At 41.2% G+C, this 13187-nt stretch overlaps 1 protein-coding gene across 1 annotated transcript in view; it reads left to right on the top strand.

Moving 5' to 3' along the window:
• Positions 1–13187, top strand: part of tbc1d31 (TBC1 domain family, member 31) — a 36568-nt gene that overhangs the window by 22008 nt on the left and 1373 nt on the right. Inside the window, exons 13-21 of the mRNA XM_080193931.1 lie at positions 56–235; positions 962–1194; positions 2128–2280; positions 4630–4765; positions 5920–6012; positions 6475–6615; positions 8763–8957; positions 11075–11192; positions 11996–12121. Coding sequence (XP_080050057.1) covers positions 56–235; positions 962–1194; positions 2128–2280; positions 4630–4765; positions 5920–6012; positions 6475–6615; positions 8763–8957; positions 11075–11192; positions 11996–12121 — 1375 coding nt within the window. The remainder of the gene's footprint in view (positions 1–55; positions 236–961; positions 1195–2127; positions 2281–4629; positions 4766–5919; positions 6013–6474; positions 6616–8762; positions 8958–11074; positions 11193–11995; positions 12122–13187) is intronic.

Genomic DNA, 13187 nt, shown 5'->3' with positions numbered 1-13187 from the left:
CAGATGAATATTCAGTTTGTTTTGTCTAATATTCACTTATCTTACTTCTGTCCAGTTATATGCCTGGCCTCTTATGGAAACACTTTTCTCGGAGGTACTAACAAGAGAGGAGTGGCTTAAACTATTTGATAATGTTTTCTCCAATCATCCATCCTTCCTGCTGGTGGCAGTAGCAGCCTATCTAATTTGCTCACGGGCTCCTTTACTCCAGTGCAATATTAAAGAAGACCTTGAGGTAAGAAGAAAAAAATCAAATTGTGCTTAATGTTGATTATAGAGAATTGCATAGTACTGTTCCATCCAAGTTGCACAGCAGCTCACAGGCCGTGTACAATTTGGCCCCTTTTTAGGTTGCTGTGCAAAAAGATTTAACAGGGCTACACATTCCCTGCTCTCTTTCCCCTCCAACCGCCCCCCGCCCCCAAAAATAGCAGGTACGTTGCCTCTGATTCTTCCAAATTCCAGGGAGTATAGTGCCATTCTACTCAATCTCTCCAAGGACAACCCTGTCATCCAAGGAATCAATCTAGTTCATAATTAAACTACATAGAATTCATATGTCATATTAGCCAATGGGATCCAGAAATAGCAGCAGTTCAAAATAAGTCTTGTGCAGAGACAGGGCAGAGAATCAGAATCAGCTGGGATCTACTCGATCCCAAGAATGCAGATCCAACAGCATTTCGGAGAGAGTAAGATTGATTAGAGGAATTGTAGTGGAATGTGAAACTATTTCAACACTGATACCGAATGCACAGACTTCACCAAAAGGAGGAAGATCTGTATTCTCTGCTAATCACCCTGCAGCTCTGTCACTAATTTTACAAAGTAATGCTTTTTTAGTCCAAAAATTTTGTATTATAATCCTATGGAAAATGGCTGTATATGACATGTTTGGAAGTGTGGGATGGAGGTTTTATACGTCACCTGGAAAATTAAAACAGTCTTTTATCTGACGCAGCATTTCTTCCATCACCGTAACAACCTGGACCTGGGTGCCATGATCAAAGAAGCATACCATCTCATGGATATCACACCTGAGGATATTCACCCCAAGCGCATGTTGGATGACTTTGTACCATTAACCAAAGGGCAATATCCAATATTTAACAAATACCCAAAATTTGTTGTTGACTATCAGATTAAGGAACGAGAGAGGATCTGGCAGGAGGAGTTGGAATATTTAAAAGAAAGGTAAACCTAAAAGTGAAGTTTAAGAGAAGTTTTGTTTTTTCCCTTTACTCCAGCTGCATAAGTAGGAGTAGATTTTTATGTTTCCATTACAGATTTAGTATTGGTGTGAAAACAATTTCAGCTTTATATGGGCACTAAACCTGTGATACTGCCTTCCTTTCCCAGAGAACTTACTTCAACTCCGTTTGGGCCTTGTCTGCACTCAGGCTGCATTGTATCATAACTACAACATTGATCCATAGTGAAACTACCTTGCAGTGATGCTACAGTTTTATTGCAGATAAACCCACAGCAATTCTTAAGTCATACTTAAGATGATTAAAGACTGCACAGGGTAGAGGGTGAATCTGGTTCCAGTGGTGGGAGGGGGCTGAAAATCAGAGCTAGGCCATTCAGGAGTGAGCCCAGTGAGAAGTCTCAACACCAGGTTACCTGATGAAGGGGCAGCGCTCCGAAAGCTCATGATTCCAGATAAATCTGTTGGACTTTAACCTGGTGTTGCGAGACTTCTTACTGTGCCCACCCCAGTCCACTGCCAGCATCTCCACCGCATGGCTATTCGGGAGTGATGGCAGGAAGCACTTTTTCCACACAAGGGAAATCTGCATAACTGCGTGCCCCCCCCCCCCCCCCCCAACCCACCCCAATGAGCTGTTGAGGCAGGAGATGAAATGAAAGTTTCAAAATTGAGATTGAACAAGGGTGTTAAGAATTTTGAAACCAAGACTGGTAAATGGAATTAAACATATCATAAGATATAATAAGCTTGTGGAACTGGCTCAGTTTGCTCAATGGCCTCCTCCTATTCCTATGCATATGGATGAGCTCTCATTTTTTTTGCCCAATCACTTGTTAATTGGTGCTTCTGGTAAAGGTCCAGCAGAAAGATTATCCTAGCTGACTCATTAATATTTGCTGTTGTGGTCTGCTCAGGCAGTTGGCGCATGGGATGCAAGCTGAAAGTGTTAAGAGGCAGGCTGAAAATGCAGCCTGGTACCGGCAACAGCAGTTACTCCAGGAGGCTGAGGAACAGAGGAGAAAGATCCTACTTGAAGAGGAACAGAAACTTGTAGAACAGAGAGTAAGGTAATCTGCACCTGAGTGCCCAGTTTGGAATATTTTACAAAAACAGAAAATGCTGGAAAATCTCAGCAGGCCTGACAGCATCTGTGGAAAGAGAATAGAGCCATCATTTCAAGTCTAGGTGACCCTTCATCAGAGCACTCTCCACAGATGCTGTCACATCTGCTGAGATTTTCCAGCATTTTCTATTTTAGTTTCAGATTCCAGCATCAGCAGTATTTTGCATTTATCCTGGAATATTTTACGTTATTGTGAATACAGCCATGATATGGAATAGTAATTGTCGGAAAACCTTTCACCAGCATGTTTTATGTTTGGTCTGTTGCATGCATGTCTACTAGAAATTCTCACTATGCAGTGAAATATTTGCTACCTGTATGTATATTTTAATCCTGCTTACACACTGTTCAGGTTTTATTACAAGGGGTTGCTGCATCCCAAACTGAAATGGCTAGCTTTAAATATACTGCAATCAAGCCCCCATTTAACAATCAGATTGTTTTCACTAGATAACTTTACTTAATTGCTTTCATAGAAGCCGTACAGTGTAGAACGAGGTCATTCGGCTCATTGAGTCTCCAACAACCACAATCCCACCCAGGCCGTATCCCCATAACCCTACTTATTTAACTTACCCTGACACTAAGAGTCAATTTACCATGGCCATTCAACCTAACCCACACATCTTTGCACTGTGGAAGGAAACCCACGCAGACACTGAGAACGTACAAACTCTACACAGACAGTGACCCAAGCTGGAAATCGAACCCGGGTCCCTGGTGCTGTGAGGCAACAGTGCTAACCACAGTGCCACCATGCCACCTGAAGGCTGTGTGAATTTGGTGTGCCACAAATATCTGAAACAGTTGAGCTATTTTATATTTAGTATTCATACTTGCAGTAGACATACTTTTGCTTTACATCCTCCTCTTTCCACTCTGTGAACCAATGCCTCGTGCTGACACGTGGTTTTACTGGAACAGCAGCATGTTGGCTAAATGAACATTCTTCACTTGAGAGTCTAGAATGTGGGTTTGAGACTATTTGACCAGGGTATTGACTATACACTTTATTTAAAGCCAAAGAACCCTGCTCTTAGTTTTACTTTCGGCACTGATAACCATAGGGCGGATTTTGTTTCTTGTCCACATTTTATCGTGTGTTATCTCCCATGTTAATTCTTCCTTCAAAGTTCTTTTCCAATGTTAGGGGCTGCAGGTATTTTCCGTGTTACTTTGTTTAGGTTTTGTAAGTCTCAGCTTTAGTTCAGGGGCCTCAGGAGTCAGAAAACTGTGGACTTGAGCCCCACTCTTTGGACACATGAGTTCACCAAAATTGGACTGAGAATTCCAGCAGCTCTGAGGGGCTGCTTTCATACTCTACAATTACATAATTCTGTGATGGAATCCTGTTCCTGCAAGTGTTAAACCTCTTTTCCACAGCATGTTAAATTAACAATTTCACCAAAGATGTAATCATTTGATTCTTGTGCTGTTAAATTAACTTTAAAAACAAAACAAGTAAAAAGAAAGCATTTCTGTCTTTAACAGCTTCATGAGGTCCCAGTGTGCTTTACAGCAAATTAAGTACTTTTGGAATGTGATGTAGGAATTGTTAGGCAATTTGCACTTGGTAAGGTGTCTCAAGAAGTAATGACCAACTGATGATAAGGGCTAGCCCTATGATAGTGCAGGAGCTTTTACATGCACTTGAAGACAACGATTTAAATTCAGCCTCAAATTTATGCTTAGGTCCCTAGAGTGAGGCTTGAACCCACAACCTTCTGACTCGGGAGGCAAGAGTGCAACCCAACCCACTGAGGCAGCTGTCACTTGAGCCAGCCATTTAGTCTATTGATATTACTACCCCATTGATTTCAATAAAGATGAAATTAAGCTCTTACATTGAAAGTAAATGAACATATTAGTACAGCATGCTGGCACAGTGGTTAGCACTGCTGCCTCACAGTTCCAGGGACCAGGGTTCAATTCTGGCCTCAGGTCACTGTCGGTGTGGAATTTGCACGTTCACCCCTTGTCTGCGTGGGTTTCCTCCCACACTCCAAAAAATGTGCCGGTTAGCTGGATTTGCCATAGTCATGCCCCTTAGTGTCAAGGGGACTAGTGGGGTAAATATGTGGGATAATGGAAATAAGGCCTGGAGTGGGATTGTTGTCAGGGCAGGCTTGATGAGCCGAATGGTCTCTTTCAGCTCTGTAAGGATTCTGACTCTATGACTGGTAAGAAACCCAAATGTACATTTTGAATGCAATTCTAAACATTAATCTGCTGTAAATTATAGGACCCTAGGCAGTGTTTTCCCTTTATTTCATTTTATATTCCTTCTCTGAAGACTCGCCGCTATGAAGCGTGAATTGAAGGTAAAAGAGCTTCAAGTCTTGGATGCAGCACACAGACGCTTCCTGAAACATCAGCAGGAACAACAGAAATCTGAATTAAGGAGGCTTGATGATGAGATTGATAGGAAGGTCTGTGATTACTAATTTATTCTTCTGTTAACATTACTTTGAGAGAGAAACTGGACCCAGTACATTTTGATGGTCTCTGTTTAAAGTTATTATTTCCAGCGTTAGACTATTTCCTCTGTTTTCCAACTTTGCATTTCCTGGGTAGATTGCCATTTGTTCCTGCTCCTTTGCCATTCTATAAATCAGTTATGAGGATGTGTATATGGGCAACTAATACTGCTCTGTTTCCCCCCCACAGCCTCTGTGAGGCTGAATGCAAGGGTAAAGATTGGTTGACCAGACTGTTCAAAGTTTTTGTACACAATGGATCAACTTATTATGGTTTTACTACCAAAGTGCAGCGACAAAATCAGTTACAAATTCTTACAAACTGTTACAAATATTAAAATCCTTGTCTTCAAATGCCTCCTTGGCCTCACCCCTCCCTACCTCTGAAACCTCCTCCAATCCACAAATCTCCCAAGATGCCTGTGTTTCTCTCAATGTGGCTTCTTGATCATCCCTGACTGTTATTGCTGTCCCGTTGTGACTGTGCCTTCAGCTGCCAAGGCTGTAAATTCTGGAATGCTCTGCCTGAACCTCACTGCCTCTCCAGCTCACTTTCCTCCTTTTGGGATACTCCTTAACCTACTTTTTGACCAACCTTTTGGGCACCTGCTCTAATATCTCCTTATGTGGCTTATTTATCATGTTTTATTTAATACATTCCTTGAGACATTTTATTACATTAAAGCTCTATATAAATACAAGCTATTGTGGTCCCACCTACTGTCCCTTATGAACATGTTAAACAGTGATATTCGTGTAGAGAAATTGTTTGTTGCAATATTACCTGTAATGATACCTTCCTAATTTATCTTGAATTGTGCATTTTATATCACTCTCTGCCCACCCCATTTATGAATTTACCTAAGAGTACTATTTATTATCCTGCTTCAGGTAGGTGAGTAACAGCCATCGGGGCTGATATTTCCCTCTGCACCATGTGGATGATAATTGTGAAGAATATCAGCTCCTCATGAATATGTGGCTAAAGTCCGAAACTCACCTTGTGGGGAAATGCAGGCTTGATCCACGTCTATCCCTGCTCCCACCAAACGCATTGTTGTTTCATGTGTTTTATTGAAGTGCGGAATGTCTCTCTTTGTTTTAAGGTCGTTCTTCGAAACAAAGAAACTGCTGCCTTAATTCAGGACATTGAAGTCAGAAATATGGAACTAGAGGTGCAAAAAAAAATATTTGAACAAGTATGTAATACTCTTACCCACCGCATTCACTAACATATGTCTGAAATGAGTGTAGCAAAGTGGCTAAATATTAATCCATCATTGATTTTTTTAAGCTTAATTGGTAAAAAGGTAATTGGTTACATCCAATGGACTAAAATGCATTTTTTGCATCTTTGGTCCAGTCAGACCTTGCATAAGAGCGCCTAATTGCTGGCTTATCAGCTCATGGGTCTGCACATCCTGTAGACTATATATACCCTTGAAGCATGTTTAAAAAAAATGCCAAGAAACGTTAGTTTTCTTACAGTCTTAAATACTTTGAACAGTCAATCTAAGTATTCAAAAGATCAATGTAACATATGGTGTGTATACATCCTATGGTTCAGCTATCTCTGGTTTCACTAACCAAAATTTAACATAAATAGTACAGAATATTTTTTTAAAAAACTCCAAGCTACTGTAATAAAAATATAATTTCAGCAACTAGCCAAGGAGCAGGCAGCTGTGACACGGGATGTGAAGGAACACTTGGATACCAATTGGATCAAGGCAGATGTTGAAGAACAGAGGTTCAAGAGGATGCTGGAGTTGGACCAAGATCCCAGTGTTGAGAATTATGAGGTACATCATGTGCAGTTCCCTGGTAATAATGGTTTGCTGTTGACATTCAAGCTCTCTCCCAATTTTATTATGTCCAAATTACATTGAAGCGTCCCTGCATCCTCCTCGCAGCTCACCCTCCCATCCAACTTTGTATCATCTGAAAACTAGGTGGTGATTACAACCATGACATCACAGCCTGTCACTGTTAATCAATCTGGAAATATTTCCACTACTTCACCAGTATGAAGAAATGAAAAGAACAGCCAAATGTATTCACTATTTTCTGTACACCAGAAGTTTTGTTTTATTGTGCATCAAGCTGGGCTTTGTAGAACATAGAACAGTTAGCACAGTGCAGGCTCTTCGACCCTCGATGTTGTGCCATTTTTTTTTTGTCGGAAACCAAGATCAAGCTATCCCACTCCCTATCGTTCTGGAGTGCTCCATGTGCCTATCCAGTAATCGCTTGAAAGTTCGTAAAGTGTCTGACTCCACTGTCACAGCAGGCAGTCCATTCCACACCCCAACCACGGAGTAAAGAACCTACCTCGGACGTCCCTCCTATATCTCCCACCATGAACGTTATAGTTATGCCCCCTAATAACAGCTACATCCACCCGAGGAAGTAGTCTCTGAATGTCCACTCTATCTTTCTCCTCATCTTATACACCTCTATTAAGTTGTCTCTCATCCTGCTCCACTCTAAAGAGAAAAGCCCCAGCTCCCTCAACCTTTCCTCAAGACCTACTCTCCAAACCAGGCAGCATCCTGGTAAATCTCCTCTGCACTCTCTCCAGTGCTTCCACATCCTCCTTATAGTGAGGTGACCAGAACTGCACACAGTATTCCAAATGTGGTCTCACCAAAGTCCTGTATAGTGGCAGCATAACCCCACGGCTCTTAAACTCTAACCCCCGTTAATAATTGCTAACACACTGTAGGCCTCCTTCACAGCTCTATCCACTTGAGTGGCAACCTTCTGAGATCTGTGGATATGAACCCCAAGATCTCTGTTCCTCCACGTTCCTCAGAACCCTGCTGTTGACCCTTAATCCACATTCAAATTTGTCCTACCAAAATGAATCACCTCATACTTATCAGGGTTAAACTCCATCTGCCATTTCTCGGCCCAGCTCTGCATCCCATCAATGTCTCTTTGTAGCCTACAACAGCCCTCCACCTCATCCACTACTCCACCAATCTTGATATCATCAACAAATTTACTGACCCACCCTTCAGCCCCTTCCTCCAAGTCATTGATAAAAATCACAAATAACACTGATCCCTGTGGTACACCGCTGGTAACTGGTCTCCAGTTTGAAAATTTTCCATCCACCACCACTCTGTCTTTTATGAGAGAGCCAGTTACTTATCCAATTGGCCAAATTTCCCTCTATCCCACACCTCCTTACTTTGCTCATGAGCCGACCATGGGGAACCTTATCAAAAGCCTTACTAAAATCCATGTATACGACATCAACTGCTCTACCTTCATCCACACACTTATTTACCTCCTTAAAGAATTCAATCAAATTTGTGAGGCAAGACTTACCCTTCACGAATCCATGTTGACTATCCTGGATTAAGCTGCATCTTTCCAAGTGGTCATAAATCCTATCCCTCAGGATCTTTTCCACTAACTCACCAACATCGAAGTCAGATTGACCATCCTATAATTAGAAGGGTCATTCCTATTTCCTTTCTTGAACAGAGGAACAACATTCGCCACTCTCCAGTCCTCTGGCACTATCCCTGTAAGAAGTCTCTCAACACCAGGTTAAAGTTGTGTGTTAATAGAAATATCTTACAGAGCAAGTTGGGCATGGGAACGAAACCACACTGACAGTTCAGTTTATTTCAGAGTCTTGGTGTTTGGATTTTTGTGCTGTAGTTACAGCTGATATATCACTAATGTGCACACAGGAATTTACAAGAAGTCACCAGTTTTTTTCAGTTTTAAGTTAGATTACCATTGTAACAAATACAATTCTGACTCAAAATTATGACTGTACCAACCAGAGTGGATAGGAATTTCATGTTTTGCCTGGAAAGTATTTCTTTACAAAGTATATGCCCAGTAAATGTTTCAAAAATATTTTTGTACTCTGTGGAGACACTTAAAACCAACAGAGAGTGTTCACTCTCTTTTTCTCATTGTTGACCAGAATAATGAAGGGGAGTTGGCCAAAGCTGATCAGCTGTCTGCCAATGTGGGTTGGCAAGCACAGATGCTGCACAGGCAAAGAATGTACAATTTGGATCAGGAGAAATGCCAAGCAGAGTTGGCACATCTTGCCAGTGAGAACCGAGAAAGGCAAACCACGCTGCTGCAGGCAATGAAGGATGTTGAAGGCAAACGGGTGAGTAATGTCTGTGAAAATGGAACATATTTGTAAAATGGTTTTTGTATTCACTAACGCATGTCTCCACCCCACCCCTTCAATTTAAATGGAGAATAAGATGTTCCATTGGAAGGCATCAGAATTATAACATTTCAGAGTGTTAGATTATATTGAGGTTAGGCAAATGACTAAACGTTTATACTGTCTGAATCAATCCATGCTGGGTATTTATATTGCAGGTGGAACTATTGTATTTATACAATCATTTAAATACAAATATTTTTCTTTTTGTCGTGTTTCCAACTACATCTATTATACAGGTGTTTATAAAGATTATAAAACTACAATGAGCCGTGTGATAAACATGCTTGAATTTCTATAATTATGTGGCTCAGTCCACTGACAGCCCTTTATCAATTCTGTTAATAACATCCTCAAAAAGCTCCCACAGGTTTATCAAACATGATTTCCCCATTCATAAATCATGGTGATTATGTCAAATCAGGTCATGATTATCCAACTGTCCTTTATAATGTATTTAGGCATTTTCCTTACTGCTGATGTATGGCTAACAGGTCTGTCGTTCCCTACTTTCTCTTTCCCACCCTTCTGGAATATTGGGGCTATCTTCTAATCTACAGGAACCATCTCAGAAACTATGGAATTGATTACCAATGCATCTGCCATCTCCATAGCTACCTCTTTCAACATGCTGGGATGTAGAAATCTGGTTTCTGGGATTTTTCACCCTTCAGTCCCATTAATCTCTTCAATACAATTTTCATGCTAATACTAATTTCCTCTGAAGAAGAGCCACACAGACTCAAAACACTAATCCTGTTTCAAAGCTTTGACAAAGGATCATCTGGACTCAACATCAGCTCTTTTCTCTCCTTACAGACACTGCCAGACCTGCTGAGATTTTCCAGCATTTTTGGCCACACCTTTACATAATTGCCCTCAACCAATTTGCCCCACGTACTTCATAATTTCTTCAAATTTAACACTTGGCCTGAGATTGAACCACCTCACTTTCAAACATATAAAATTCTATCATATTGTGGGCACTCATCCCTCAGGAAACTTTTACAGCAAGATTAATTAATCTTTTTTCATTACATAATACTTGATCTAAATGATAGATCTAAAATATCCTGTTCTCTAGTCAGTTCCTCAACATACTGCTCTAGAAAACCATCCCTAACACATTCCAGAAATTTGTGCATTAGGTTTACCCAGTCCTGTGCAGATGTTTACACTAAATATTTCTCTAATCTTCAAATTAATACCATGACCCACACTCACTGTATGTTTTGTAGCCTGTAAGTAACTCCTAATGTTTGCCACCTCTTTCTGTTTCTTATCTCCACCCAAACAGATTCCACATTTTGTTCTTCCGTTCCAAGATGCTCCGTTATTAATCACACCTATTTTTTTTCCTTCTTGCCTCCCTTTTGTAAAAGCCCTCTCTAATACACCAATTCTTCGGCCGCTTGTTCAATCACTCAAACTTTCCTACGCTCAGTAACACATGGCACAGGGAGTAATCCCAAAACCACTGTTCAAAGCCCTGCTTTTTAATTTTCTTTCTAACTCCCTAAAATCTGTTTTTGGGACCTCACCCCATCCATCCCATACCATCTGTGTTGATACTTGGTGCATGTTAAAAACATCAAAGGATACAGGGATGACATAGGACAATGCTATTGAGGTAGGAACCACAAAATCCCTACAGAGCAGAAAGAGGCCATTCTGCACCGACTCTCCAAAAGAGCATCCCATCCATGCTTCTGCCATAACTCCCCACATTTACCATGGCTAATTCACTCAACCTGCACATCTTTGGACTGTGAAAACCAGAGCACCAGGAGGCAACCCACGCAGACACAGGAGGAACGTGCAAATTCCACACAGTCACCTGAGGCCAGAATCGATCCTGGGTCCCTGGCGCTAAGAGTAGTGCTAACCATGGAGTCAACCATTAGCCATGATCTCAATGAATGGCAGAGTGGGTTTGAAGGGCTCAGTGGTCTACTCCTGTTTCTTAAGCCCATCATTTTGTAGGGTGTGGAATAGGGAGGGGTTTTAATTTTGGTGTAACTCTAACACCTCTTTAATTTTGTTTCTTTGTGCAGTGGGATGAGGTTGTTGAAAGGCACGTTCAGCTAAAAGTATCACAGCAAGAGAGGGCTGTTCCCAATGCTCGAAGGCCCCCAGTGGAACATGGTGGTGATCTGTACAAAAGCGTACTTGGTAAACATCCACATAGTTTCTCAATGTTGATAGAGGCAGAGATAAACAAAATGCTGGGAATGAGTAGCTGGTTCATTGGCACTTGAAGGAATTTTACTTTCTGCCCAGTTGTGTAAAACCTGTTTCTTGAAGAACTGGAAATTGAGGCTTGTGGTTTGTGGAGACAAGTGAGAGATATTCAAATCGACTGCTTTCACAAAGGTGTTAATAACACTTCACGATGCTCTATTGTACAGCATGCAAAATCACCTTAAACCAGCTCGGTATTTTATGTTTTAATATTTAGATCTTTGCGAAGCACTGCAAGTTGCATTGGCAGCAGTCCTTCTGTAATGCGAACATCCTCAGCTCTCAAAACATTGTCTTCACAAAATGAGAAGCTGGTGTTATTTTCATCCCTCTGTATACCGTATTGTAAGTTTGAGTTTAGCTGGACTCCACAGAGACTGACAGAAACCACGTAAATTCAGGCTGCTCCCTGTCAATGAGGGGAAGCCCTGTCATTTTGAGTTCAAACCATACACACCAAAGGAGGCCATTCAACCCAACATGCCTATTCTTTTTGCACCTCTGAGTAGCCAGTTAGTGACACTAGCAAAGGCCAGTAAAGACCAGCTGATGACTAAAACAAATGGTGGGACAGAGGCGGTATGGAATTAAGTGATTTTCAGCAATGAATGTGAACATATTTTTCATCATGGGAACATTGTTACTGAGCATCATTTTTGTGAGGATAATACAGTTCTGCTAAAACATATTTTTAAATTGAATTCAGTTGTTTGCCTTTTTTTTCCCTTCTCTAGCGAGACTTTGTGACACCAGCGCTACATGTCCAATACAACAAAGAAGGGATCCGTTACAAGGCAGTGGAGAGCAAATTCCTGGCAGTCTCTGTTTGAACAATTTGTCGCTGGATTCCTCAGTTCAGTGTAAGTGTTCTTCACTGAGTCCAAAGGTGGGTCCAACTGTCAGTGCCACAACCTCTACCGTGGGTAGGTAGGACACAGGTCCCAAATCTACCTCTACCAGGACAGGAGTCTGGGATTGAACCCCATGCTGTTGATGCCAGTCTGATCCACACCAGCCAACTGCATCTGTGACCTGAGATCATCGAGAACTTGCATTCTAATGAATGATCATTGACCTGGAAGATTAACACTTCCTCTCTCCAAGGACGCTACCTGACCTGCTAGGTTTTTCCCACATTTTTTGTTCTTTTAAGTTTTCTATGCCTTAGCTAATTTTGTACCTCTGCTACCACAGTACCTTTTTATTCCATAGGTTTCAGTTTTGCTAATGAGTTTAATCTGTGGCACTGTATCAGATGCCTTGGTTTTCCATTAATTGTCTGTTTTTCCAAGTCACACTTTATTTCACCTGGATTATTATATTTTTCTAAAAGCTTCACAACCACTGACAAACTGGCCTATAAGTTTATCATACTCTACTTATTTTTTGAACAAGGAAATAACACAATTTTGAGTAATTGAATTTTAGTCTATTTTACTAAATGTTCCATACTCTGATTGTATTTGGTATCAGATTCCACCCCACACATGCTTTCTAAAGGCAATTATATCTTGAAGCATCATTTCACCTGCAGAGATCCTGTCAATGCAGCCTTCTTACACAATGCTAATTCCAACTGATCCTTCAGCTCGAAGTGAGCATCATTGTACAGTATACATCTTATTGAATAGACATTCAAGCCTAAAGTCAGAGTACAAAAGAGTAGACTTGTACAGAATGATCTTTTTGGATAGACATGCTCTGGCTTGCAGCAGCACATGGTTTATTGAGCCTTTTCAAAGCACTGCTGTCTGTGTCCTAACTTGCACCAAGTTCCAGTCACCCATCATCCCTGTGCTCACGGAGCCATACGGACTCCTGCTCAAGCAATGATTCCATTTTAATTGAATTTGACAGAGTGGCAGGTAGGCTCGTGGAAAACCTTCCCATCCCACTGCCAATGATGCCCACTTTAAGGATCTCATC

This window comes from Carcharhinus amblyrhynchos, chromosome 8 (genome assembly GCF_965287045.1).
Source record: "Carcharhinus amblyrhynchos chromosome 8, sCarAmb.v2.hapA, whole genome shotgun sequence".
NCBI classification, from domain to species: Eukaryota; Metazoa; Chordata; class Chondrichthyes; order Carcharhiniformes; family Carcharhinidae; genus Carcharhinus; species Carcharhinus amblyrhynchos.
This window is presented reverse-complemented; position numbering and strand designations above follow the sequence as displayed.